The sequence below is a fragment of the Geosmithia morbida genome (assembly GCF_012550715.1).
Source record: "Geosmithia morbida isolate 1262 chromosome Unknown scaffold_1, whole genome shotgun sequence".
Taxonomy (NCBI): Eukaryota; Fungi; Ascomycota; class Sordariomycetes; order Hypocreales; family Bionectriaceae; genus Geosmithia; species Geosmithia morbida.
In genome coordinates this window covers 1,853,887-1,877,667 of record NW_023336188.1, presented here as the reverse complement: position 1 = coordinate 1,877,667, position 23,781 = coordinate 1,853,887, and the positions used below count along the sequence as shown (strand labels likewise).

At 55.0% G+C, this 23,781-nt stretch overlaps 7 protein-coding genes across 7 annotated transcripts; 4 read left to right on the top strand and 3 right to left on the bottom strand.

Annotated features, from left to right (window-relative positions):
* Positions 1-4,465: 4,465 nt before the first annotated feature.
* Positions 4,466-5,404, top strand: GMORB2_1326 (putative oxidoreductase (related to aryl-alcohol dehydrogenase); the record flags this gene model as incomplete). Its single annotated transcript, XM_035463308.1, has 1 exon — positions 4,466-5,404. The coding sequence occupies one exon, from the start codon at positions 4,466-4,468 to the stop codon at positions 5,402-5,404; it is 939 nt and encodes a 312-aa protein (XP_035324732.1).
* A 1,785-nt stretch (positions 5,405-7,189) lies between these two features.
* On the bottom strand, positions 7,190-8,236 carry GMORB2_1325 (smad nuclear-interacting protein 1; the record flags this gene model as incomplete). The annotated part of the gene is made up of 1 exon (XM_035463307.1): positions 7,190-8,236. One exon carries the CDS (start codon positions 8,234-8,236, stop codon positions 7,190-7,192), a length of 1,047 nt encoding a protein of 348 aa, XP_035324731.1.
* Positions 8,237-10,960: 2,724 nt separating this feature from the next.
* On the top strand, positions 10,961-12,428 carry GMORB2_1324 (uncharacterized protein; the record flags this gene model as incomplete). Its single annotated transcript, XM_035463306.1, has 2 exons — positions 10,961-11,298; positions 11,450-12,428. Coding segments are annotated over 2 exons (1,317 nt in total), but the record flags the coding sequence as incomplete, so codon positions are not given.
* A 2,259-nt stretch (positions 12,429-14,687) lies between these two features.
* On the top strand, positions 14,688-16,961 carry GMORB2_1323 (uncharacterized protein; the record flags this gene model as incomplete). Its single annotated transcript, XM_035463305.1, has 4 exons — positions 14,688-15,162; positions 15,232-15,439; positions 15,523-15,732; positions 15,839-16,961. 4 exons carry the CDS (start codon positions 14,688-14,690, stop codon positions 16,959-16,961), a joined length of 2,016 nt encoding a protein of 671 aa, XP_035324729.1.
* A 194-nt stretch (positions 16,962-17,155) lies between these two features.
* Positions 17,156-18,019, bottom strand: GMORB2_1322 (2-haloacid dehalogenase; the record flags this gene model as incomplete). Its single annotated transcript, XM_035463304.1, has 2 exons — positions 17,156-17,742; positions 17,854-18,019. The coding sequence occupies 2 exons, from the start codon at positions 18,017-18,019 to the stop codon at positions 17,156-17,158; spliced, it is 753 nt and encodes a 250-aa protein (XP_035324728.1).
* A 1,422-nt stretch (positions 18,020-19,441) lies between these two features.
* Positions 19,442-20,533, top strand: GMORB2_1321 (phosphorylcholine phosphatase; the record flags this gene model as incomplete). The annotated part of the gene is made up of 1 exon (XM_035463303.1): positions 19,442-20,533. The coding sequence occupies one exon, from the start codon at positions 19,442-19,444 to the stop codon at positions 20,531-20,533; it is 1,092 nt and encodes a 363-aa protein (XP_035324727.1).
* A 378-nt stretch (positions 20,534-20,911) lies between these two features.
* On the bottom strand, positions 20,912-22,284 carry GMORB2_1320 (uncharacterized protein; the record flags this gene model as incomplete). Its single annotated transcript, XM_035463302.1, has 3 exons — positions 20,912-21,680; positions 21,754-21,978; positions 22,094-22,284. The coding sequence occupies 3 exons, from the start codon at positions 22,282-22,284 to the stop codon at positions 20,912-20,914; spliced, it is 1,185 nt and encodes a 394-aa protein (XP_035324726.1).
* Positions 22,285-23,781: the final 1,497 nt, after the last annotated feature.

Here is a 23,781-nt window from a genome sequence, read left to right as displayed (position 1 = left end):
CTTTTTCTGCGTCATTGTGCTTGGCCAGTTTCATACTAAGGGAGGGAGGGAGGCCAGATGCTTCAGCCAAGAGTCGATGGTAGTCTAGGTGGTACGGGTAGCCGCATACCCAATTTCAAGGAAGACGAAGCAATAAAATATATGGACTCTTTTTGTTTGTTTTGTTTTGTTGAAAGCGCCGAGGTGCGGGAAATATATATCATGTTCTACTTGGGAGGCAGGAGCCTAGTGATACGACATCGGGAAATACCTGTACTTTTTCCTGATGACTATCAACTGGCACGAGTGGAAGCGCAATATGGGGGATAATAACGGGTCTGTACGAAGGACGGAAAAAGACTGGAGACGTTTATGGAGTTGAAAGTCGGTTTGGGAGACGAAACGAACGTGCTCCCGCGCTAGAAAAGACCGGCGATGGCTAGTAAGAGAGGGGGATATGTAGGCCGGTGTGCAGGTGTCTGGTCCCATACGAGTATCAGCGTCTATACAACCACGGCCTCCATGGTGCTGCCGCCTTGCTCATCTCCTCTTCACTCCAGGAACACGTATCGGAAAATAATCGAGAATGAGAGGCTGCTCTGAGCCACTGCTGTAATCCCGCTCTGCCGACCTTTTTGAAAGGGGAGATGGGAAGCCTTGCTTCGACGCCAACCCTCATGCAGCCAACGCTCCCCAATAGCTTGGCAGAAGAGCATACTCGTACATATGACCAGACTAGTATTACGACTAGTCCTTACGGCTTGAAAGAGGTAAGAAGAACACATTCGCAAGGGGTTCCCCACCTTGTTATTACAAAGTTTCTCGGGCTTCTCGAGAGAGTGACTAAGTGACATGCGTTCGAGTCGTACACCACATCGCATACATATATGTACTTACCAGTCTACTCTTGACCAGGAGCAGGGCTTGCAGTACTCATCGGACCGTCCCCCTCCTGTACACATACCTCTTCCATCGATACCGCAAGAGTTCTCGTTTCTTCCTTGCGAGTTTCATGCATCCTTGGACGAGGCGGGGACTATCGGTTACCGGATTGGGCGTAACGCATATTGTTTGTATTGTGGGTAATGATACGAAGCAGCAGGAGAGCAGCTCGCACGAGCGCTCACAGGAGTTCGCTCGTAGGAGGTATCATTGTATGAGTGCAAAAAAAAAAAGACATTCTGTAAGGATGAAGAATGTGAATAGCAGGAAATCTGACGTCAGTTTGGGGAGGGAAACCGACTACTCCCTTTCTGAACAACTTCACATGCGTAGGACTGCATAATACTGCAAGAGCGGGAAGTTCTTTTTAGGCTGGCTGGGCACGGCAGACTATACATGTAGTATTAGGTGTGGTGGGGGGAGGGGGGGTAGAGGTGAAGGAAGGGAATAGGAGGTCAGGCAAGCAGGCGATACGGCTCATGCTCTAGAGTATATGTATGGTTCGAGTATCAGAAGAAGGAAAAAGGAGGGTGGTTTGGATGGTTGAAGAGAGAGAGAGGGGGGGGGGGGGGGCGGTTGGACCACTGCATACGCGCAAGACAGGGTGAGGGTGTCACTTTTGTTCAATTGGAGGGAATCAGCAAAGGATCGACGGCGGCTCTCTCGATGTCATACCGAGGGTGGTTTTCCAGGGAAAAAGTCCAGTTGATGTTTTAAGTCCCCATTGCCGAGCCAAGCGACAGGTATATGGTACAGGAAGAATGTATGAGGCCTATGGATGATGGACAAGTATGTGGGTACCTGAGGCCGTCTTCAGCCAGACGGACTCGGATGCTGAACCAGTCAGGATGGGGAAGCATGTGTGTGATGGAGTGATTCGACACTGTATATCTACCGTATATACCACGTGGTACAGCATATGAAGACACAGTCGGCAACACAGTACACACAATGCAACGGAGTCGAGCCCATTCGTCCCGCTCCTTCCCTTCTGTATTATCGATAGTGGAGAGGGGAGTACTTTCCTGTTTCTGGACCGATTCCTGCCCCTGAGTGGTGGAGATGATGACAAAGAAGTGGGGAACGAACGCCTTACCCTTGCGCTGGACCTTGGTACTTGAATGGCGGCCTCCATTTCCCCCGGCCTTCACCCGTAAACTTCCTTCAATTCGCATCGTGGGATTTTCCTCCACAAGCAGCATGCAAAAGAAGGCGAGAGGGAAAAAAAGAAAAAAGAAAAAAAAACTGGTCCCACGTGGTTTTGGTTTCTAAAAAAGGTACGGACGACACATCGTCGATTATGCCATCCATTCTCGATCTCGATGCTGTTATTCCCTACGCAACTTGACATCAAGAGATGAAAAGAAAAAAGAAGAAAAAAACCAGAGAGAGTCAGCGGCTCCCCTCATCCATTCGATCTGATGGGTTACGTGATCTCGCGACGCACATGATTGATGCTACGCACACGGATAGCCCTTTATTTTTCTCATCTTACCTCGCTATCCGAGGAGAAATTTGGCAAGATGTTGATTCCCAGCTGTCAGCCATCATGCCGGCCGACCCTCCATCTCTGCCGCAGGCCTCGACGCCACTCGGCAATCAGTCAGGAGGGATGCAAGACTCGACAGCATTATCCAGCAAGCCGTACGAGCGAGAGCACTCGCAGAGATGTACGAGTACACGCTGCATACTAATCACTCGTAGCAAATCATACGTGGTACAGCTACATGCCAAGTACTCGTGTAAGCGAGCGTACCTGGTATACTTGCTTTGGTGGTTTGCTTGGAGCGCCATGGCGGCGTGAGTTGCATCCATAGCGTGCAGCGCAGTGGAGGAGGGGGGAGGATGGCAAGGGGGGGGGGCGGGGATCTCTGTGCTAATCTCTTGCCATCTAGACGCCTCGATTGGATGGTGAAGGCGAATATCCTCTTTGCCAAGTCATCTTGGAGGAAGCTCCTTGCGGCCGTTCCTCGACTCTCACTCCCGCTGTCTCGCTGTCTGGTATCCGAGCCAAGGAAGCAGTCTGACGTTTGAGCCCCACCATGACGTCGGTGTACCAGACGCCTTGCGGCTCTCTGCTGTGCTCGAGGCTGATTGATGGTGGGCGTATCCGTACCGAGTCGTACGAGCGTACCGAGTGCGCTTCTGCTGCTGCTGCAGGTTACAGTCTACTGGTATCACGAGTATACCGGTATCGCTGCTCTGTACACATACAACCGTACACCCTCCAAGGTTTCCTAGGGCCGCATCTAGGGACAGACATGTACCTACCGCACCACACACCCGTCTCAGGTACCAGGGCGTCTCGACCGAGTTTGAGATGCTGACCGAGGCGAATCAGCAGAACCATCCGCGACATGTATATGTACCCGCTGCGCCAAGCGCGCCTCTCTGCTCTTCATCCGCAGAGTACAGGTACTCTGTACACGGCGGCGTAGTAGTACTGGGGAAAGAAAAGAAAAGAAAAAAAAAAAAAAGAGACTCCACTGCCAAGAAACGAAGCCAAGAGATGGGGTTTCGGCCAAGCCATCGGCGGCCCCCAGCAATGCTCCATCAAAACCCCGGAATACTACGAGAGAGAGGGAGGGAGAGGGAATCCATTCCCGGCTGCAAGACACTGGGGGTGTGGGATGGGTGCAGCACGTATCCGTGTGAATGCTCGTACGAGGGTTTGTGAACCATCCATATTCCTACGAGTACCACCACCAGCCGTCCTCTGCGGGACTCGGCAGATGAAGACGGAGAAGGAAGACTGGAACCCAGTGGCCACCCTCCCGATCACTTCGATATCATGGCTGACACGGAAATTGACAACGTCCGATAAACCCCTCGGACGGCTTTGTTATAGACTAGTTCCAAGAGGACCGGCGTGGATATCAACATGCTGGTACTAGAGCCTAGTAGCGGCCATCCGGTTGAGGGGAGGGACAGCACCATCGAAAAGGAGGGTGGGTCTCATCACCGGGGTACGACCTACGAGAATTTGTGCTACAGCATGATGATGCTGGCGTGTACCTGAGAAGGAACATACAAGAAAACGCAAAGAAAATAGGCGATGACGACGGCCCCCCCCCCCCCTGAGATACCGGGGCCCAAACCGGCGTTGAGTATACTCGACCTCGACGTAATGCCGGCGGGCGTTGGGAACCTTGTCACTCCGAGGTACGTACCTTTGTATGCCTTCAACTTTACGGCGGCTAACACGGGACAGCAGCTATTATTATTATTATTATTATTATCAACAAGTGTATGAGTACGGTACGGATACGCAGATGGCATCAAATTGGGGGGAATCGACGTGGTGTCGGGTCGAGGACAGAGTCATCTCATGGAGCGTCAAACGGATATATAAGGATGCCGTTCATCCCCTCCAAGTTGTCAGGAAATCATTCTCATCATCAACACATCCAACAACGACAACAACAACAACCACTTACACAAGCACATACACAAAACCCATACACAACTCTTCCCATCTATACAGAAACATCAACTTCCTTCTCTTTTTCCCCCCTCTCCAACACACACACACACACCATCCACAATGGCTCCCTCCGCTATCACCCCCGAGACCTCTCCTGAGCGTCAGATCTTCACCAAGAAGCCCGTCGAGGTGACGCAGGAGCAGCCTTCCCGCCTCCGCTCCGGCTCCAAGACCATCAGGCTCAACGACAACACCGAGATCCCCCAGGTCGCCCTGGGAGTGTACAAGGCCCCCAACGGTCAGGAGACTGAGGACGCCGTCACGGCCGCCCTCGACGCCGGCTACCGCCACATCGACTCGGCGGCCCGCTACGCCAACGAGGAGGCTTGCGGACGCGCCATCCGCCGCTGGCTGGAGCGCACCGGCACCCCCCGATCCGAGGTGTTTGTCTGCTCCAAGGTCTGGGATGCCGACCACGGCTACGAGGCCACCATGAACGCTCTGGTCGACTCGCTCGACAAGTTTGGCCTCGACTACCTCGACCTGTACCTGGTGCACTCCCCCGGCGAGTGCGAGAAGAAGCGCATCGAGACCTGGCGCGCGCTCGAGACGGCCAAGCGTCTCGGCAAGGTCCGCTCCATCGGCGTCTCCAACTTTGGCGCCTCCCAGCTCCAGCACCTGCTCGACAACGCCTCGATCGTGCCGACCGTCAACCAGGTCGAGGTCCACCCCTTCTGCCAGCGTGAGGCCCTCGTAGACCTCTGTGCCAAGAACGGCATCCTCATCGAGTCGTACAGCCCCCTGGCCCGCGGCAACAAGCTCGAGGACCCCATCATCGGCGAGCTCGCCAAGAAGTACAACCGCACCCCTGCCCAGATCCTCCTCAACTGGAACGCTGCTCGCGGCAACATTGTCCTCCCCAAGTCCCTCACCCCGTCGCGCATCCAGAGCAACCTCGAGTCGTTCGACTTCACTCTGGACCCGGCCGACATCAACATCATCAACGCCCTGGGCAGGGAGAACTACGTCACTGGCTCCATGCACAAGTCTGCCGACTAAATCATGACTACAGTCTTGATTCACTTCTCACACACTTTTTTTTATGAGATCTTTCTCGATAAACCTTTCCCCCCCTTTTTTTTCTCTACAGGAGTTTCTTTCTTTTCTTTTGAGCAACGCAATTTAGCATGACTTGGGACATGATTCCAGTCCAGGGATGACCAGACAGGAAATGACATGGCTTCTTTGTTATGGCCGTCACACGTCACACATAGAGAATTTGGTTCAAAATCTCCAATGTCTTTTTGTCTAGAACGATTTATGATGAATCTGATATATTCCAAAAAAACAAGAACTACTTTCAATTGATATAAGTGAATGACAGCAATGTTCCTGACATGAGAGGGGTTTGTCAAATATATCACGAATAACACCTCTGATCCTTTCTCCCTCGTGTGAGAGAACAAGATCAACACCATCCGCGCCTCTCCAATGCCATCGCTGACCGTCATTATTTACCACCTAGTCATCCAACCGCCTCGGAGATTTGCCATGGCATGTACGTGGCGTATTCTCTAAAATGTTTGCTCTTTTTTCAATCTGTTCAAATCTTCAAAACCTCACCAAAAAAAAAAAAAAAACCGCCACACATCTTCTCAGTCGAATCGCCGACAAATGATACTCCATAATTCTATGCCGAGGTATTGTTATCCATACTACAGATTACATAATAAACGGTTGAAGATGATCTTTGCGATCAAAAGTCACAACGTACTTTGTTCGGTATGACATGATATCCTTTCCTCCCCTTCCCCCCTCAGTCCCCCCCCAGCTCAAGTCTCCCGGGCAAATGTACCCGCACCGGCTACTCACTGTACCATCCTTACGTGAAGTTTGTACAGGAGACATTACGGTAAGCGCGGATGAACGGTCAATTACCATGTGGTGGTATACATGCAAGGTGATGATGTATGGAAATGACTCGCAGGTGTAGTAGGTACGGGTAGACGTCAGAGTCATGATGATATCTACAGATTACATGTAACTCGGACACCATCAGGCATATGCACAAGTTTTTTGGGGGGGGAACTTGACTAGATTTTCTTTCTTTCTTCCCGGACGGGGAAAGGAGGAGCGAGTAGGTTGCATCAGATATGCAATGTAGCGGAGAGCTAAAAACTCTGCTCTGCATGTAACATATACCTGTTGTATCTAGGCTACGAAAAGCACCTCATCTGAAGGCATGGCCTATCATGTACTTGGGTGAATTCGCTGTGCTATATAGTATGAAGAAAACTATCAGGTCTCTAGAACAGGTACAGTCCCCACGCAAAAAAAGAACAAGGTTCCCTGGGGTGGCAGACGGGGTTCGTTTGATAGGTTCTAGATACTCTTCCAGATCCAGAGCCCGAGTCTGGTTCGCACGCTTGACCAAGCAAAGTTGAGGTGCTCGATGACCCTTTTGACATATACCGTCAGCCAGGAAGCAGCCGGTTCAGAATAGGTGCATGTGCTTATATGTAGGATAGATGAATTTAGATGATCCCTCCCCCCTAAGAGGAGCATCGTGTCCCGTGATGGTGATCGTGGACCCCGGGGGCGGGGGGAGAAGAAGAGAGAATTCAAGTCTTGTTCCCAGAGATGCTGGCCCCCTTGATCATGTGTTTTAGCACCTCACGGGTCGGACAGGGAGGAAGATAGAAGGGGAAAAAGAGAGAAGGGAAGGAAGAGGGAAGGGAGGTAGAGACGGATTTCTACACATACACCAAAAAATAAAGATAAAATTAAAAAAAAAGAGCTCCTTTCCTTCCCTTTCCACCCCCCTCTTCACTCGATGACGATCACTTATTCCCTGGGGGCCAGCATGACGACGTACTCTCTGGAGCTGTGACCAAACTGCACCATGTCCTTGTTCCTCAGCTCGAGGTATCTCGAGTCCGGGATCCTGTCCCCGTTGAGCCTCGACCCGTTCGCGCTCTCGAGGTCGATGAGGTACGGTCTGACGCGGCCGATCTTGTCGCCGAACTCGTTCCGCCTCTCGGTGTACCGGAACTGTATGGCGGCGTGCTGCTTGCTGATGCTGGGGTGCTCGGCGAGGAGGTCGACGACGGCTCGGTCGCGCCCGACGAGCCAGCAGGTCCGGGCGCCCAGGTCCAGCGTGTCGACGATGTCTCCGTCCCTGAAGACGAAGAGCTTCCACCGGTCGCGCGGCGGCGGCTTGCGCGCCTCCCCCGGCTCGTGGTACCTGAGCGTCGTGACCGTGCCGTCCGGCAGGGCCACCGAGTTGGACGCCGCGGCTAGCACACCCGTCGTGCCGTAGTTGACCTTCTCCTTGGGCTTCTCGGGCTCGCCGCCCTGCGTGACTGCCCACGAGTCTTGTTGTGTGGGGAGGGGTCCGGATCGTCTGATGGCCGAAGCCGATCCTGAGGGAGCGCCGTCTTTGCTGCTGCTCACGTCGCCGTCGTCACGTCGTCGGTCGCGTCTGCGTTGGAGACTCTTCGATCTGTCCTTGCCCTCGTTGCTGTCGTTCTTGTCGTCGTCGTTGTCGGGGGAGGCAGAGGAGGAGGAGGAGGAAGGGGAGCGTGAGGAGCGTCGCTCCCGTCGACGGTGGCGGTGACGTCTGCTTCTTTCTTCCTCTCGGCTGCGGCTGCGCCGACGGAAGGATGAGTCTGGAGTGCGCGAGCGCTGTCGTCGGTGGCCGTGACCGTGGCCGTGGCCGTGGCCGTGGCCGTGGCCGTGGCCGTCTCGGGATCGATGGCGTCGTCGTCGTCGGCGGCTGTCTTCGTCGTCGCGCCGCCGCTCCGAGTCTTGGCGTCGGTCTCTGCCGTCGTCCTCTCGATCGTGGCGATGACGTCGATGGTCTCGGCTGCGATACTCGTCTTCTGACCCCATTGTGTTTGTTGTTGGGTGTCGAAGGTGACGGCTGTTGGTGTGTTGACAATGAAGGTTCCCTTTGGTGGCTGCTGCTCTCTTTTTTCTTCTTCTTTTTTCTGGGGACCGTGACACACGACGAATGCGTTTCGTCTATCCACCATGTACTTGCGTGATTGATTTCCCCGCGACATTGAAATCTTGTCAGTATCCATATTTTCATATAGACTCACTCGATTTCTTTTCTTCTTGATGCACGTATTCTATATATCTTGTTCTATCTCTTCTCGTCTAAATAACCAACCCCCCATTACCATCGAATCACACTGCAAGGAACAGCTGTCCTATGCCCATTGGCGGCAACGGACTGTGACCAGGTCGACAACCCGAACGATCAGACAAGTCCCGTCCCGGCGAACGAGAAACGCAGCGAGAGCACATTACGAGCTCGATCGATACTATCCCAGACATCATCTTCACAGCCTGACAGCTGCCCGTCAGTCAGAGACTGCCAACTACCCTACAGATCTCTCATCCTCCACCCCTCGACAGTCTGTCTTGGCCTGTACTCTTCCTCCTCCAGAGACCCATCCAATCTGCCTCCGACTTTCCGGATGTCCCTGAGCACTCCGCACCCGTACTCCAGAGTTGTAATACTCGAGCTCTGTACACGCACACGGCGGGGACGACCGTTGTGGATGCAGGAGCAGCGAGAGAGAGGCTTCCCATGGCATGTCTCGACGGCCAACGGGGCTTCGTCCTCATCTGGGCTCGAGGGCGTATTATCTACATCTACCGTTCGAGCTGCAGATGCAAAGTGCTCGTACATTGGTAATATACTTGCATGCAGGATCACTGGGGGAACGACCCCTATGATACCTGATACAGCATACAAGTGCATGGTCCCCCCCCCCTCCCCCCCTCCCCCCCGGACTGAATGCTGAATCGGTCTTCTCATAGATGCCGCGCATTGTCCCGATCCCTCGTCACCTCGTGGCCTGGCTCGTGCGTGATACGGCAAAGCTGGGAAGCCTTTTTATTTTATTCTATAATCTTGTTTCTGGTGTAGAGAGATGAACAGTTTAGGACTGACTATTGTATGCTCCAGAGCCTCCCGACTCAGTAGAGACATCTACCAGTTCTCGTAATGTCAGAAGAGAGGGGGGTTGGGTTGGGGGTTGGGGTTTGGAGGGAAGCCTCGTTGTGGAAATTGTATAGAAGACTTGTATGCAATAACCGGATTTGGAGAACGGCCGATGGACTATTACTCGTACGGTGTACTATACAATTTTATACTACAGTCTTGCAGCTGGAACTGGACAAGATACTCGAACTTGTAACCTGTCTGTACTAGACGACGCTTCCTCTACCCTGCTTGGCTAGGTCACCTCTTGTTGCTACTGTTACTCGCGCTCGAATGATGTACGGGTAGGACGTTTGCAGCAAACGGTGATCCATATTTACTGTCATCCCACTTCTCCAACCTGGGCACATTGATACGGAGTACAGGGATACCGACCCATGTCGGGGATCAGCTTCAATGTCCATCCTCATAAATCAGCGGTCGATGTCGGTGGGCAATTACATGCAGACGAAGCCTTCGCCACCGAGATGACCCTGCCGCCGAATGAAATGAGTCCCTCCCCTATGCCCTTGCTAGCAAGTCCCAGCTGCGAGTGGCGGCGGTCTCGCACGGTTCATATTAGACATCTGGAGCAATCAGCATTCAGGACGCAGCCCGCAGCCGGGACAAGGGTGGGCGGGTGGCCGTTGATACGGACCAAGGACGTCGATCAGCAAGACGTCCAAGTCTTCCTACTCGCTCGCTAATCCATGCCTCTTACACTCAGAGCGCCGCCACCGAAGAATGTTATCGTCCAATCGCGGACAAAGGTGCCCGTCGCGCTGGCGTATCATCAGCTCTCGATACGTGTACGAGCACTCACTCGTAAGGAGGTATCGCACATGGTCGCATTCGTCTGGGTGAATGGCGAATCCTCGACACTCGCTCGTAAGTTGTTGGACGGCCTCTGATTCGATGTCGTCTCCTCCCCCCACCCCCTTCCGACTGACTATCCTCTCCCGAGATACATCACGCATCGCGAGTGACGAGCGCTAGGATAGGCCCGGTTATGCGCCACGCATCATATCACTCGTCGGTGTTTTTTCTTTTTCTTTTTTTCTTTCTGGTATGATTAGCATCAGTACGAGTAGTAGTCGTAGCAGTAGTAGTAACGGCAGCGGTACAGAGTATTAATACTATCCTTCTTCAATGATAACGAAGAGATTGGCTTGCATGGACAAGTGGATACAGATCGCCCGTTCTGGTCCACACCGTCCCTACGACATATTACGACCCTTGCTCTATGATTGATCGTACTGTTTTTTCCCTTTCCCCAAGGACTAGAACGAAAGGACGTACAGATTACATGTACTCTTGTAATCAGTCCCCTGGTACGATGGCATTGCGAAGGGGGGGGGGGGGGGGGGGGGGGGGGGGGGGGAGGAGGGGGGAGGAGGGGGGAGGGGGGGACGAACTGTCATGTCATCTGTTACATGTGTTTCCATGTACACAGGCCCCATCTCACCTTTCTACTATCCTGATATCCTGTAGAAGAAGATCGGGGAGGAATGACAGCAGACCTGACGCATGCACGGAAAGGCACAGATTCCAGTTCTTGTCGTGCTCATCAACCATACTGACGTCTCCCGCTGAGCGAGCGGGAGGAAAGCGCTCGGTCATCGATGGCTCGACTGTACTCCTCACCTCCGTCGGCCACGCCATTCAGCGAGGCAAAGCCGCAGTTGCTGGTGGCCTGGTGGATCACCCTGTTCTCTACCTGCATCATACTCCTCCGCCTGTCGGGTCGCTACGTCCGTGTCGAGAAGCTCTTCATCGAGGACAGGGTCGTGGCCGTGGCCCTCCTGCCGCTGTACCTGCGCATGGCATGCATACACTTGGTCTTCGTGTACGGGACCAACAATGTCGACCTCGACGGAATCGACCTCTCGGGACAGGATGTGCGCCGTCGTGTCATCGGGAGTCGTCTGGTCCTTGCATCGCGCATCTTCTATGCAGCAACGTGAGTCTACACATGACATCTTGCGGGCTGGGGGAGGGGGGGGGGGGGGGGGGGGGGGGGGGGGGGGGGTTGGGGGGGGGGGGGGGGGGGGGGGGGGCTTCTTGCTGAATTCTATCTCCGATACATCCAACCTGACACTCGAAATCAACAGACTGTGGGTTCTCAAGTTTGCTACGGTCGAATTCCTGGCTCGCCTGGGCGGTTCAGCCAGGAAGGAGAGGTACACGCGCATCACGACAGGTCTCCGATGGGCGCTGGGAGCGTCCTTCCTCGCCGTCGTCGTCAGCGATCTCGCCGAGTGTCGACCGGCCTCTCACTACTGGCAGGTCGTGCCCGACCCGGGACCTCAGTGCCGCCAGGGCATGGCCCAGCTTCTCACCATGGGCATCTCGAGCGCGGCCGTGGACGTCGTGCTGGTCATCTTCCCCATCCCCATGATTGTGCGGAGCCGGATCGCGCCGAAGCGCAAGCTGCTCCTCGTCCTCCTCTTCAGCTTCGGCTTTCTGACGGTCGGCGTCACCCTGTACCGTGTGGCGCGCATCGTCCAGCGCCACGGCGACCAGGTGGTCCGGTCGACCTGGGCCTCGGTCGACATCCTGGCCACCACGGCCGTGGCCAACGTCGTCGCCGTCGGCTCCTTCCTGCGCGACACGGGCGTCAAGAAGGTGCGGTACAGGCCCGGAGGGGATTACGGCCAGAGCAGCAGCGCGGCAGCCGACGGGTCCCGCCGGTGGACGATGGGCACCACGGCCACGGCCACGGCCACGGCCACGACCACGGCCGCAGCCGCGGTCGAGTGGGAGGCTGCCCTGCAGAGCAGGTACAGCCGGGCCAGCCACCAGGCCCAGAGCAAGACTGCGGCTGCGGCGTGGGCGCGGGACATGGATTCGACCGAAGGGGACGACGACGACGACGGCGCCGGCGGCGACGGAGTGCGGCGGGAGCCCAGCAAAGCGTCCACCACCGCTACTGGAGGCAACCGACCTGTCAGCCCGGCAGAGAGCAGCTCTTCGCTGATCCATCCTTATCAGCGAGCATCCCGCGCGTCAGCTGTCGATGCCGGTGACCAGTTCGGCGACCCCCACCTCCTCAGACCACCTTCCCCAGTGGTCCAGGCACCTTTGCGAAGAGGTGCGTCATGAACCGTGCAGAATGGACGGGGTCTGGCACATCTGTACAGTGGACATGGGAGATGAACTTGTTAATGTCGTGTTCCTTTCTATTCTGTTTTATTTTATTTTTAGTTTTACTATGTGATGACATCAATAGAGTATACGATGACATCAACAGATACCCAGGCTTTGGCACTTGTGGATGGATGGATGGGACAGAAAGCAGCGATTTCTTTTTCTCTCCTTTCGAAAGTTGGGGGGGTTTTTTTTGAATTTTTTTTTTTTTGAAAAAGAAAAACAAGACAAAAATTGGCAATAAGAGGGGAATAACAAATCGAAACGAGTATTCATTACAAGACGGCATTATTATCAATAATGCCATTACAAGCCGTCAAGTTTAGGGAGAGACTCCCTACTTAACCCCATACCGATGGATACGTCTTACGTTGCACACAGACTAACACATACGCTATCGGTCTGAGACGAGACTACGGGCTTGCACTATATACATGTAGGCTGTGGTTTCGGTTATTTCGGATTGCTAGTCTCTTGGACGGCTCCCGGGGGTTTGCAAGTGACTTGGGTTTGGGTGTACATGTACAGGTTAGATGACGATGATGGCCATAGGGAAAGTCGAGAGGTTTAAGGATTGAAGAAGGTACATACAAGTCAGAGCGATACCATGAACAAGCATCCGTACATGGTCAAGATTCTGTGCGAGAAGAAAAGAAAACAAGATGAGCTGTGTGTGTGTGTGTGTGTGTGGCTGTCTTCAACTTGGGTGAGTCTTTTCTTGGTCCTCTTTCTCTCCACCAAAGATACACTCGACGACAACGGCGAATGTACACGCCGCGACACACTTGGCAGCGTTCAATGGTTGGCCAGTATCTCTTCGTCCCTGCCTCCTTCTTCTTCCTGACTCGTACGATTCTATCTCTTTCCTCTTCCTTTCCCCTGCATCGTATATACATCAGTCGGTGGGACCGAACGAGATAGACTACGATGCTGCCAAAGAGAAAAGACAAAAGTTTCGATCCAAAGTCACGGCACGCATACGAAAGAGGAGGAGGGAGGGGAAGCAAAAGAAAGGGGGCCTAGGCTAGGGCAGGGGGAGGAAGAGGGTAACAGGGGCCATGCGGCTTTCTGATTAGCAGAGCTTGGTCTTCCTATCACCATGAGAAGAACGGGACGTTGGACAGGGGGGAATGTTTTTTGGCCGAATCAAGAGGGTTCTACCACGGTCCGGTCGCATACATATACCACATGTACAAGTCCGTCGACTTCGTAGTCGGCAGTTGATGCTAGGACTACTGGCAGTTGTCATCGTATTGCTACGAGCACATGTACGGGTACTAAACATGTACGAGCACTAAACTTGTACGGGTACTATCAATCCAGGACATCTCGTACCTCGTAAGTTGAACATCACATTACAGATTACATGTACGGGTAATACTCGTACGTCGCACCGGGGTTGATGACCCTGGGCCCTATCGACGGGCGCGCGTGGAAATGCAAAACAGGGATCGTATTTATTCTGTTCTTGTAATGGGGGAACTGTACAGATTACTCGGTATGAACCAGTGGCTTTTCTTTTACCACTATCCTTACCATCCTCGCAACCTCGTATATCTATCTATCCTATCATCTGTTATAATATTATCACTGGTAGCAATATCATATGGAACACAATGCATGCACTCCTCTCTCCCTAGTACATGTGATAGTTACGAGCAGTCTACGGAGTACATGTAATCTATACATCTTGTATATCGTATACACATGGTAGTGACGAGGTAGAGGGAGTCAGGGTCCGAGAGAAACGAGGTCTGTCTCCCGCTCTTTTTCTCTCCCTCTCAATGAAACCAATGGCGTGATAGACTAGGACTTGATCAATCGTCATGACATATACCCGCATGATAATACATCGTCAAACCCTCCAAGCTGTTCCTAGTCCGGTTACATAGCCACATGCCGATATTGTGGACTTTGGTTCCAGGCTCTGCGACACTAGTATTAATATTTCTCAAATTTTTTTTTCCTGTCCCCCCCCCCACCCTCTCTCCCATTTCCCTTCGCGAATACTGTTTTAACAATTTTTTTTATATCTTTTTTTATTATTATCCTTTTTATCCATTTCTTACTATTTGGGGGAAGGGGGGGGGAGGCTGACCCTGTTCCATTCCTCTCCTTTTGATTTCCCCCCGAGGACCGACGATAGGGATCGAAGGAAGGCCCGAGAGTAAAAAGAAGAAGAAGAAGATGAAGGAAAGAAACATGGCGAGCCGTTCGAATTCTGCTGCTAGCAGAGACACGCCACATAATGGCATCACATACACCCGCGACTTCGAGGTGATCGAGATGGCCAACATGGCCGCCGCCGCCGACGCCAGCACCGGAGACGACCGAGAGCATCAGCAGAACCATGACAACCACACGAGAGGCGGCAGTAGGAGGAACAGCAAGTCCCGACCGCCAGAATTCTGGATGCCGTCCAGCTACATGGTGTCGACCGGCCAGCCCGACGACTTCAACGACGACGTCAAGAAATCCAGCGTCAAGCATTGGATCGACAGCTTCCGCCAAGCCTCGCCCGCCGCCTCCCTCAATTCCGTCACCCTGGGCGGGAATGTCGAGGCCGAGTCGCGATTCTACGATCTGCGCGCCGCCAATGCGAGGACCTCGCATACCGCGCTTGCGCGGGAGCTCAAGGGTCGCCATCTGCAGATGATTGCCATCGGCGGATCCATCGGTATGGCCATCTTTTACTCCCCCCCCCCAGTCCACCATTTCATCTGACATCTTCCCCTCTCCCCCATAGGTACCGGTCTCTTCGTCGCTTCCGGGCTCGCCCTCAACCGTGGCGGTCCCATCTCCTTGCTGCTGGCCTACTCCGCCATCGGCGCCGTCCAGTTCTGCACCGTCCAGGCCCTCGGCGAGCTGGTCGTGTCATTTCCCGTCGCAGGCTCCTTTTCTGCACTCACGACGCGGTTCCTCGACCCTTCGTGGGGCTTTGCTATGGGTTGGAAGTAGGTTTGATCGGAACCCCCCAAAGTTACCGCGCCGTCCCGTGCATCATGCTGACCGGGAGCGACACACGCGCACAAAACAGCTACGCACTGCAATGGCTCGTTACCCTGCCCCTCGAGATCATCGCCGCATCTCTGACGACCGACTACTGGAACCACGGACTGGATAATGCCATCTTCGTCACCATCTTCCTATGCGGCATCGTCGTCATCAACATGTTTGGTGTCAAGGGCTACGGTGAGGCCGAATTCCTCTTCTCGATCATCAAGGTGACGGCTGTCGTCGGATTCATGTGAGTACGGTCGAAACAGCATGTCGTCTCTGCGCTGGCTGTGCTGTCAACATCAGGACCGGCTGACCCGAACAAAACAAAAAACAAAACAAAAAAACAAAAAAAGTCTTCTGGGCATCGTCATCAACATCGGAGGCACCCCGACAAGCGGATACATCGGAGCCAAGTACTGGCGGGACCCGGGGGTCTTCAACAACGGCTTCAGGGGCTTCTGCAGCGTGCTGGTGACGGCCGCCTTCTCGTTCGCCGGTACGGAACTGATAGGCCTGGCGGCGGCCGAGACGGCCAACCCGCGCAAGTCGCTGCCCAGCGCTATCAAGAAGGTCTTCTGGCGCATCACCATATTCTACATCGTCACCCTGCTGCTGGTCGGCCTGCTGGTTCCCTACGACGAGCCGCGGCTCCTGGGCGGCACGAGCTCCGTCGACGCGCGTGCGAGCCCCTTTGTCATCGCCATCGAGAGTGCCGGCGTGGCGGTCCTGCCGGGCGTCATGAACGCCGTCATCCTGATTGCCGTCATCAGCGTCGGCAACTCGTCCGTGTTCGGGTCGTCGCGCACCCTGGCCGCCCTTGCCGAGCAGTCGCAGGCGCCGCGCCTGCTGGCCTACGTGGACCGCGAGGGCAGGCCGCTCCTGTCCATCATCGCAACGCTGTCGGTCGGGCTGCTGGCGTACCTGGCCGACGTGGAGAACCACGGCGTCATCTTCGACTGGCTGCTGGCCATCAGCGGCCTGTCCAGCCTCTTCACCTGGATCAGCATCTGCCTGTGCCACATCCGCTTCCGCGCCGCCTGGAAGGCCGCCGGCCACGCCGATCACGAGATCCCCTTCCGGTCGCAGGTCGGCCTGGCCGGCTCCTGGATCGCCCTGGTGGGCTACGTCCTGGTGCTGGCATCGCAGATCTGGCTCGGCGTGTCGCCCATCCCCACGGCCGCCGACGGCAGCACCCGCCAAGGCGATGTCAAGGGCGGCAGTAGCCAGGTCGGCCAGGACGCCTTCTCCCCGGGGGAGATCGCCCAGAACTTCTTCCTCGACATCATGGCCCTTCCCATCGTGCTCATCTTCTGGGCCGGCCACAAACTCTGGTTCCGCACCTCCGTCGTCAAGATAGAGGACATGGACATCGACACCGGCAGGCGGTACTCGAGGCTGCGTGCCAAACCCGATTCCGAAGAGGATCATAAGCGAAGCTGGCCGCTCTGGAAGCGTGCCTACCACTTTATGTTTTAGAATATGAATGTACCTGATGAGCCCATCTTTTCTCTCCCCCCCCATCCCCAAACCCTCCCCCCCTCTTGTCTCCGTGATTCGAGATTTGCCTGTCATATGAGGTGGTGATGAGATTAGAATGGACTGACGTAGTATAGATGTATAGATGAACTCGGGAAACTTGGGAAGGAGGAGGAGGAAGAGTACTGAATTCATCAATAACCCGTGTACTCGAGAATGGCCTTGACGGCTTCGTCCATGCCACCCACCACGACTGTCGGTCCCATGTTCATCGCACTGCCTAGCCCGTCGACCCATCCTTTCCCGTTGCGATCGATCCACGCCGTCCAGTAACCAGCTGCCGTCGCTCCCACTACGTCAAACGGATTGGAGCTGACGAGCCAGAGTGCCTTGCCATGGCTGTCGACGCCCTCGACCACCTCCCTCATGTATTGATATGCGGACGGATGAGGTTTGAAGACGCCGACATCGTCCACGCTGACCATTTTCCTGGTGGGGAACACGCGGCCTACCAGATCTCCATCGGGAGACGCCGACGCGGCTGCAGATGATAACGTGGCCTGCATCATGGAACGCGTGCCGTTCGAAAAGGCCCATGCGTCGACGCCATCCTTGACTAGCCGTTCCAGTCCGCTGCGTACGTCTGGGAACAGATCCAGTCGGTCGTATGCCCGCATGATGACGTCTTCCTGTGAGGATGACAAAGCCGACGAGCATCCTGCTGCCACGACGGCCTCGCGGAACGAATGGCGAGTCAGGTCATCCAGAGGCTCGTATACACCTGTTGCCCCGTACTCGCTGTCAGCCGTGTGTGATCTGGGAGCATTGGTGTTTGCAGATAGAGTAGAGCGTCGAGATTCAGGGAGAAGGGGAAGAATATCGAAGAAAATACCCATGCTGTTGGCCCGCCACGTATACTCTAGCTGGAGCGTTCGAGCGATATCGGCTACCTTCTGCGCAGTCTCTGGGCCATACAGGTCCGCCAACGAGCGAGCTATGGATGCCGTCGACAGAATGGTGCCGAAAAGGTCAAATGCGATGATGACTGGCTGAAACATCTCCCGCTTGGATCTATCCTGTTGATATTGAACGCGCGGGATCGAGGAGATGCAATGGAACTTCAATGTGACTGTAAGACCGTGCACGACCGTAGATCACATGACTGTCTGTGTATCCATATTACATATACTACATGCTTGCATGCAGGCTGCACTGCTGGTTAGGAAGAGCGTGGCAACCCTTCACATTCTACATGGCCATGTCCATACTAGTCGACGGCTAGTTGCGACAGGTGACCGGCGACGTATGACAGTGCGATGCATGCTGGCTGGCTGGCCTCTCTACCTTGTCGGCCTCAGGGTGGGTTCATCAGCGATTTCCATGGTTCGATTACGTGCCTTCAACGTCCCCGTCGAGTCCCTCTCCGCTCAGACCATAACATCGGTCATGATGGACTTGGGCCAGAGGTCACAGTAGCAATCTCGCACGCCTGCTCCCATTGCGGCGAGATCGACATAACAGAAACTAAGCTGTAGATGTAAGGCATATGTGAGCTGTTTCTGGAGGAGAGTTCCTTGGCCAATGTCTGGACAGAGCATTATGAGAGTCCACCAACTACCGTATCGGTGTCTTCGACATGTAATATCGTGAGGATTGCTTGCCCGCTCTGCAAAACGGGGACTACGAGCCGGAGTTGCAACATGTGTTTTTTTTTTTTTTTATAAAAAAAAAACCGACATCCTTGGCATTGGGAGCAGGGACTTCCGTCAAAGAAGATGAAAAGAATGGAATAAAAACACGATTACAATCAGAAGCTGTTAGAAACGCGGCATTTGAAATCGACGCACCCGGAGCGCGGGAGGGCCCACATGGTGATTTCGGGGATTGCCAGCCCCGTTTTCCTATCTCGACGTGCATGTATTTGAGGACCGACATTATCGTCCTCGACCAGACATTGATACATACATACTAACGTGTATCGCGAGCGTTTGTTGACCAATACTGATGCCAACCGACAGCCGCAGTGGCTCGCTCTCGTACGTATGACGCGCGTTGCAGAGCCCGGAACCATGGCCGGGACACGCCGAAATCCCAAAGTATCCGGGCCACCAACAGGTTCTCGTATGGAGGAGTACAGGGATCAAGTTGAAGCTAGTCCGTATGCAACAGCATTGACGTCGCCGATACCCCATTGCTGTTGATTAACTAGGATAGGAAATCTTTCCCTCGTTATCTGCACGGAAGCAATTGCCGGCATCGCCGAACCCCAAGAAAGAAGAACTGGAAGGTGTTTGCTATGATGTAGGGTTCGCGTAATTAATCAATCGTACGGTAGTGCTCGTGCAGGTGATATATAGGGGCCCGTCACCCTGGTTCCTTGTTTGTTGAAACTTGTGTCTGTTCCCCCCCATCCCTTCCAAGCCAATCTATTCGCTCTTCTCGGTCTTCTTCCCCCGTCCCTTCTTCACGCGCCTCCCAAGATGAGATTTTCCATCGCCAATGCCCTCTTCCTGGCGGCCGGCCTGAGCGCCGCGGCCCCGACGGCGCAGGACAAGCTCAAGGGCCCCGAGCTCAAGCACTGGCCTCGTGAGGCGGCCAAGGCGCTCGACAAGATGATTGCGGCCAATGCCAACAATGGCAGCTATGCCGTCTTCGACATGGACAACACGAGCTACCAGAATGACCTGGAGGAGGCGCTCCTCCCTTACCTGGAGAACAAGGGGGTCCTCACGCGCGACACCATCGACCCGTTCCTGAAGCTGATCCCGTTCGAGGACACGGCGACGCACAATGAGTCGCTGTACAGCTACTACGACCGGCTGTGCGGCATGGCCGACGACATCTGCTACCCGTGGATAGTGGAGGCCTTCAGCGGGATTCCGCTGCGCGAGCTCAAGGGCTACGTGGACGAGCTCATGGCGCTCAACACGACGGTGCCGACGACGTACTTTGGCTCGGACGGGTCGCTGGCGACGATGGAGATCAAGCCGCCCAGCGTGTTCGAGGGCCAGGTTGAGCTGTACAACCGGCTCATGGCCAACGGTATCAAGGTGTACGTCATCAGCGCCGCGGCCGAGGAGCTCGTCCGCATGGTGGCCTCGGACCCCAGGTACGGCTACAACGTGCCGCCCGAGAACGTCATCGGCGTCTCGGCCCTCCTCAAGGACAGGCAGGGCCACCTCACGACCGCGCGCCAGCAGATCGACCAGGGCGAATATACCGCCGCCGCGCGCCAGCGCAACCTCGACTCCTCCATCATCCCGTTCCTCTGGGCCCCCGCCACCTGGAAGACGGGCAAGTGGTCCGCCATCCTCGCCTACATCGACGAGTGGAAGAGGCCCGTACTCGCCGCCGGCGACACCCCCGACAGCGACGGTCCCATGATCTTCCACGGCGTCAACGTCGACCGCGGCGGCATCCACCTCTTTGTCCAGCGCAGCAACGAAACCAGGAGCGAGATTGACACCATGATCAAGGACTTCTCCCAGGCCCAGAGGGACGAGGGTCTTCCCGTCACCGCCGACAAGAACTGGGTCATTGTCAAGCCCGCTGACCTTCACCGCACACACTAGATGGTGCTGGCGTGCTCAACGGTCCGTTAGCCATCCTCTGTCTTCGATGAAATGAATAATGCATACGTGTATTTTTTTTTTTTTTTGCCAACGTTGCCGTGTCCCGTTTTCCGAGACTTGAACTTGTTTGATATGACGACTTTATGCCAAGTGCATGTATAGATGTCCCCCATCTCCGAGGCATATTTACCCGGCGACGAGAAGATGGGATGAAGAGCCGGATACGCTATGCAAACTAAGAATATGATCTCACCATTGGTATCATTGACGTGTCCAGAACTCCATGTTACAAGAAGAGAGGAGAGAAGAGAAGAAAGTACAAAAATGGAAAAGGGCGAGAGAGGAGAGAAGAAGGGAAAGAGAAAGCTCGGCTCTCCATCACCTCCCCCGCATCCACTCCAGCTCCGGCAGGACCGGGGCCTCATGCGGCGGCGAGACGACGATGCGCTCCGGTACCCTAGACGTTGCGGCGTGGTGCTCATCATCGTCGCTGCTAACCTTGCTGTACCCGCTCCCGAGCAGGGAGTGCATAGCCCTAGCCCGCTCAAGCATGACGGTCTGCGTGGTGCCCTGGGTCTTTACAGACCCGGTGCCGTCATCGCCGCTGTAGATGCTGCTTCTCTCCTCCTCGGGCACCGAGACGAGACCCCGGTCGCTGGTGGCCTTGGCCTCGCCGGGACGGTTCGTGGTCGACGTGACCGGCACGGTGCCAAGGTGCACGACGGCGTCGGCGTCGTCGGCCGACAGGGGGGAGACGAGGCTGCTGGTGCCGCCGCTGCTGCTGCGACCCCGGCCGTGCCAGACACCCGGTTCCACGGCGGGCAACTGGCGGCGCGCAGCGACAAACTTGTCGAATTCGGTGCTGCGCTCGTGGCTGTAGGCGGCCCTGGGGTCCGCCGGGGAAGGTGTAGGATCGGTGGCGGCCACGCCTTGGTAGGCGCCCCCGGAGCTCTGGCGCGTAGAGGACAGGTAGCTTGTGCGGGAGGAGGCCGAGGAGAAACGGCTCCTGTCGAGGAGGCCGCGCGGCACGGAGCCGTTGGAGCTGTCGAAGTTGTAACCCTTGATGTCGAGGGTGTAGGAGTGGGTGTAGGACGATATACGTCGGCGGGCGACGATGGCGTACACGGCCAGGGCTCCGGAAGAGCATCTGCACTCTCATCAGCACCATCCACACTGCAGGTGAGCGAGGACACAGACTGCACGGGGGGCAGGGTACCTACACCAAGATGCTGCCAAATACCAGTACCAGGACAAAGCAGCGACGTCTGACGCCATTCACGTGGGCGACGGCCTGGACGGCCAGGACGGCACCGCCGCACGATAGCTGGATGATGTGCGCGACGATGACGGCCCACGGCGTCAGAGCCTCGGCGAAGTATCTCGCAACGGTGAAGATGGCGCACACGGCGGCCACGAAAGACAGGACGATGCCGACGGACTCGCAGCTGGAACACTGTTAGCAAGGACCTTTTATACAATAAAGAGAAGAAGGAGAAGGAGAAGAAGAGGAAAAGCAGGTCAAGGAGATGAGATGATGGGGGGGGGGAGATGAAGACTTACACAACTTCAAAGGTTGGAAAACCGGTCTTGTCGCCGTCGGTGGCGTACTGATAGACACAGGTGCCCAACTGCCAGCTGAAGATGCCAACCATGGCGAGGGCAAGGCCCAGCTGGAGAGCCCACATGGGAGAGAGGAAGCTCAGACGCCATCTGGCCCTCTCGAACTTGGCCTGAGCGCCCAGACTGGCCATTTCCTCCTTCTTCCTCTTCTTTCTTCTCTTCTTCGTATAACACGTTGTCTGGCTAACGTACCAGCTGTTCGGCGTATGTGTATACCGAGGAGATGGACGGGTTGCATTGCTCTCTTGGACGACTGTGCGCCATGCTCTTGGACTTTATAGAAGCTCCCGATATCCCCGTACTGGGTACAAGAAAGAGAGCAAGGGGAGCGGATGTCTGCTTACGCTCTCCACCCTTGACCTCCTAGCTAGGACAGGTCAGACGTCCAACCAGAGAGCATCGTGGCTGACTTTTCCCTCCACGACCAACCCGGTCTTGCTAGTACTATTCTATTCTTGTTCCCCGACAGCAATTCAGAGTGCATGGCCGTTCCGTGACCAGGTGCGGGGCACTTGCGCATGCAACAATACACCTTGGCGGTTCCGTCATGTCGCCTATCACCTAGGCATGGCGTGGGCTTCGAGACGCGCCATCTACGTGTGAAGGAAGGTCTTGGCAAGGCAGTGCTGAGCCCGTCGAAATCCCTCTCCCCCCCCCCTCCCCCGGCCCCCTCCGCGGAAGGGCTCAGGACGTTATTGCCCTTCTCTACACCTCGTGGCTCTGGTGTACGATGCAGGTTTGTGGGGGAGAACGGGAATAGCATCGCTGGACGGAGATTGTGCGGTGTGAAAGAAGACCGGAGCCTGTGAGGATGATACATCATAGCACGGCTTCAATCCTTCGGAGCGGTACAGTATTACTGCATGCCATTCACGGTGGCATCGCAAGCGGCCTTGCTTGCACGCGTTGTGCGAGTTGCTCTGTCCCCCAGTCGCAGCATGCATGCAGCTATCCATGTCTTGATTACTGAGATGAGGAGCCCGATCCACCTCGTCATCTTGGTCAAGACCCGCTAGGCTGACTCGAAGTCCCTTCTATACTGGTGGTTGATCACATTGATGGTGAGACTCATTTAAACTTGTGATCATTTAATGGCTTATTTCAGTTGATACCATTCAAGGGGTTTGCTATGAGGGTACCAAGTGCTTGAGGAGCGGTGTACGAGTAGTTGGACTGTTCAACTGTTGAGGAAAGTTGGTGATCCACCATCGTCAACCCGATGTATTGATTTATATCGACCAAGACGCGAAAATGAGACTTTGTATATATTATTAGAAGCAGTAGACGTGGAGAATGTCACGCAGCCCTCTCTTCATCATCGACGTCGATCTCCCCTCTCGACGGCACATCATTCTTGCACCTTGCACATTTGCTTTTTGCACATTTGCTTTTTATAACTCTTCTTTTTTTTTGTTTTGGTTTCTCACACACACACACACACTCTCTCTCTCTCTCTCTTTTGGTATAAAGTCTTATTAAAGAATCAACGGCTGTTTGACTGGAAGACAAGCCATGACGTCTATATGCAGGCTAAGGCTGGTCGATCATGCGTATAGATGAAGTGAGACCAGACCTGCTTGGACGAGCTGGGTCCCTGACCCGAGCAACAAAGCAAAGAAAACAAAAAC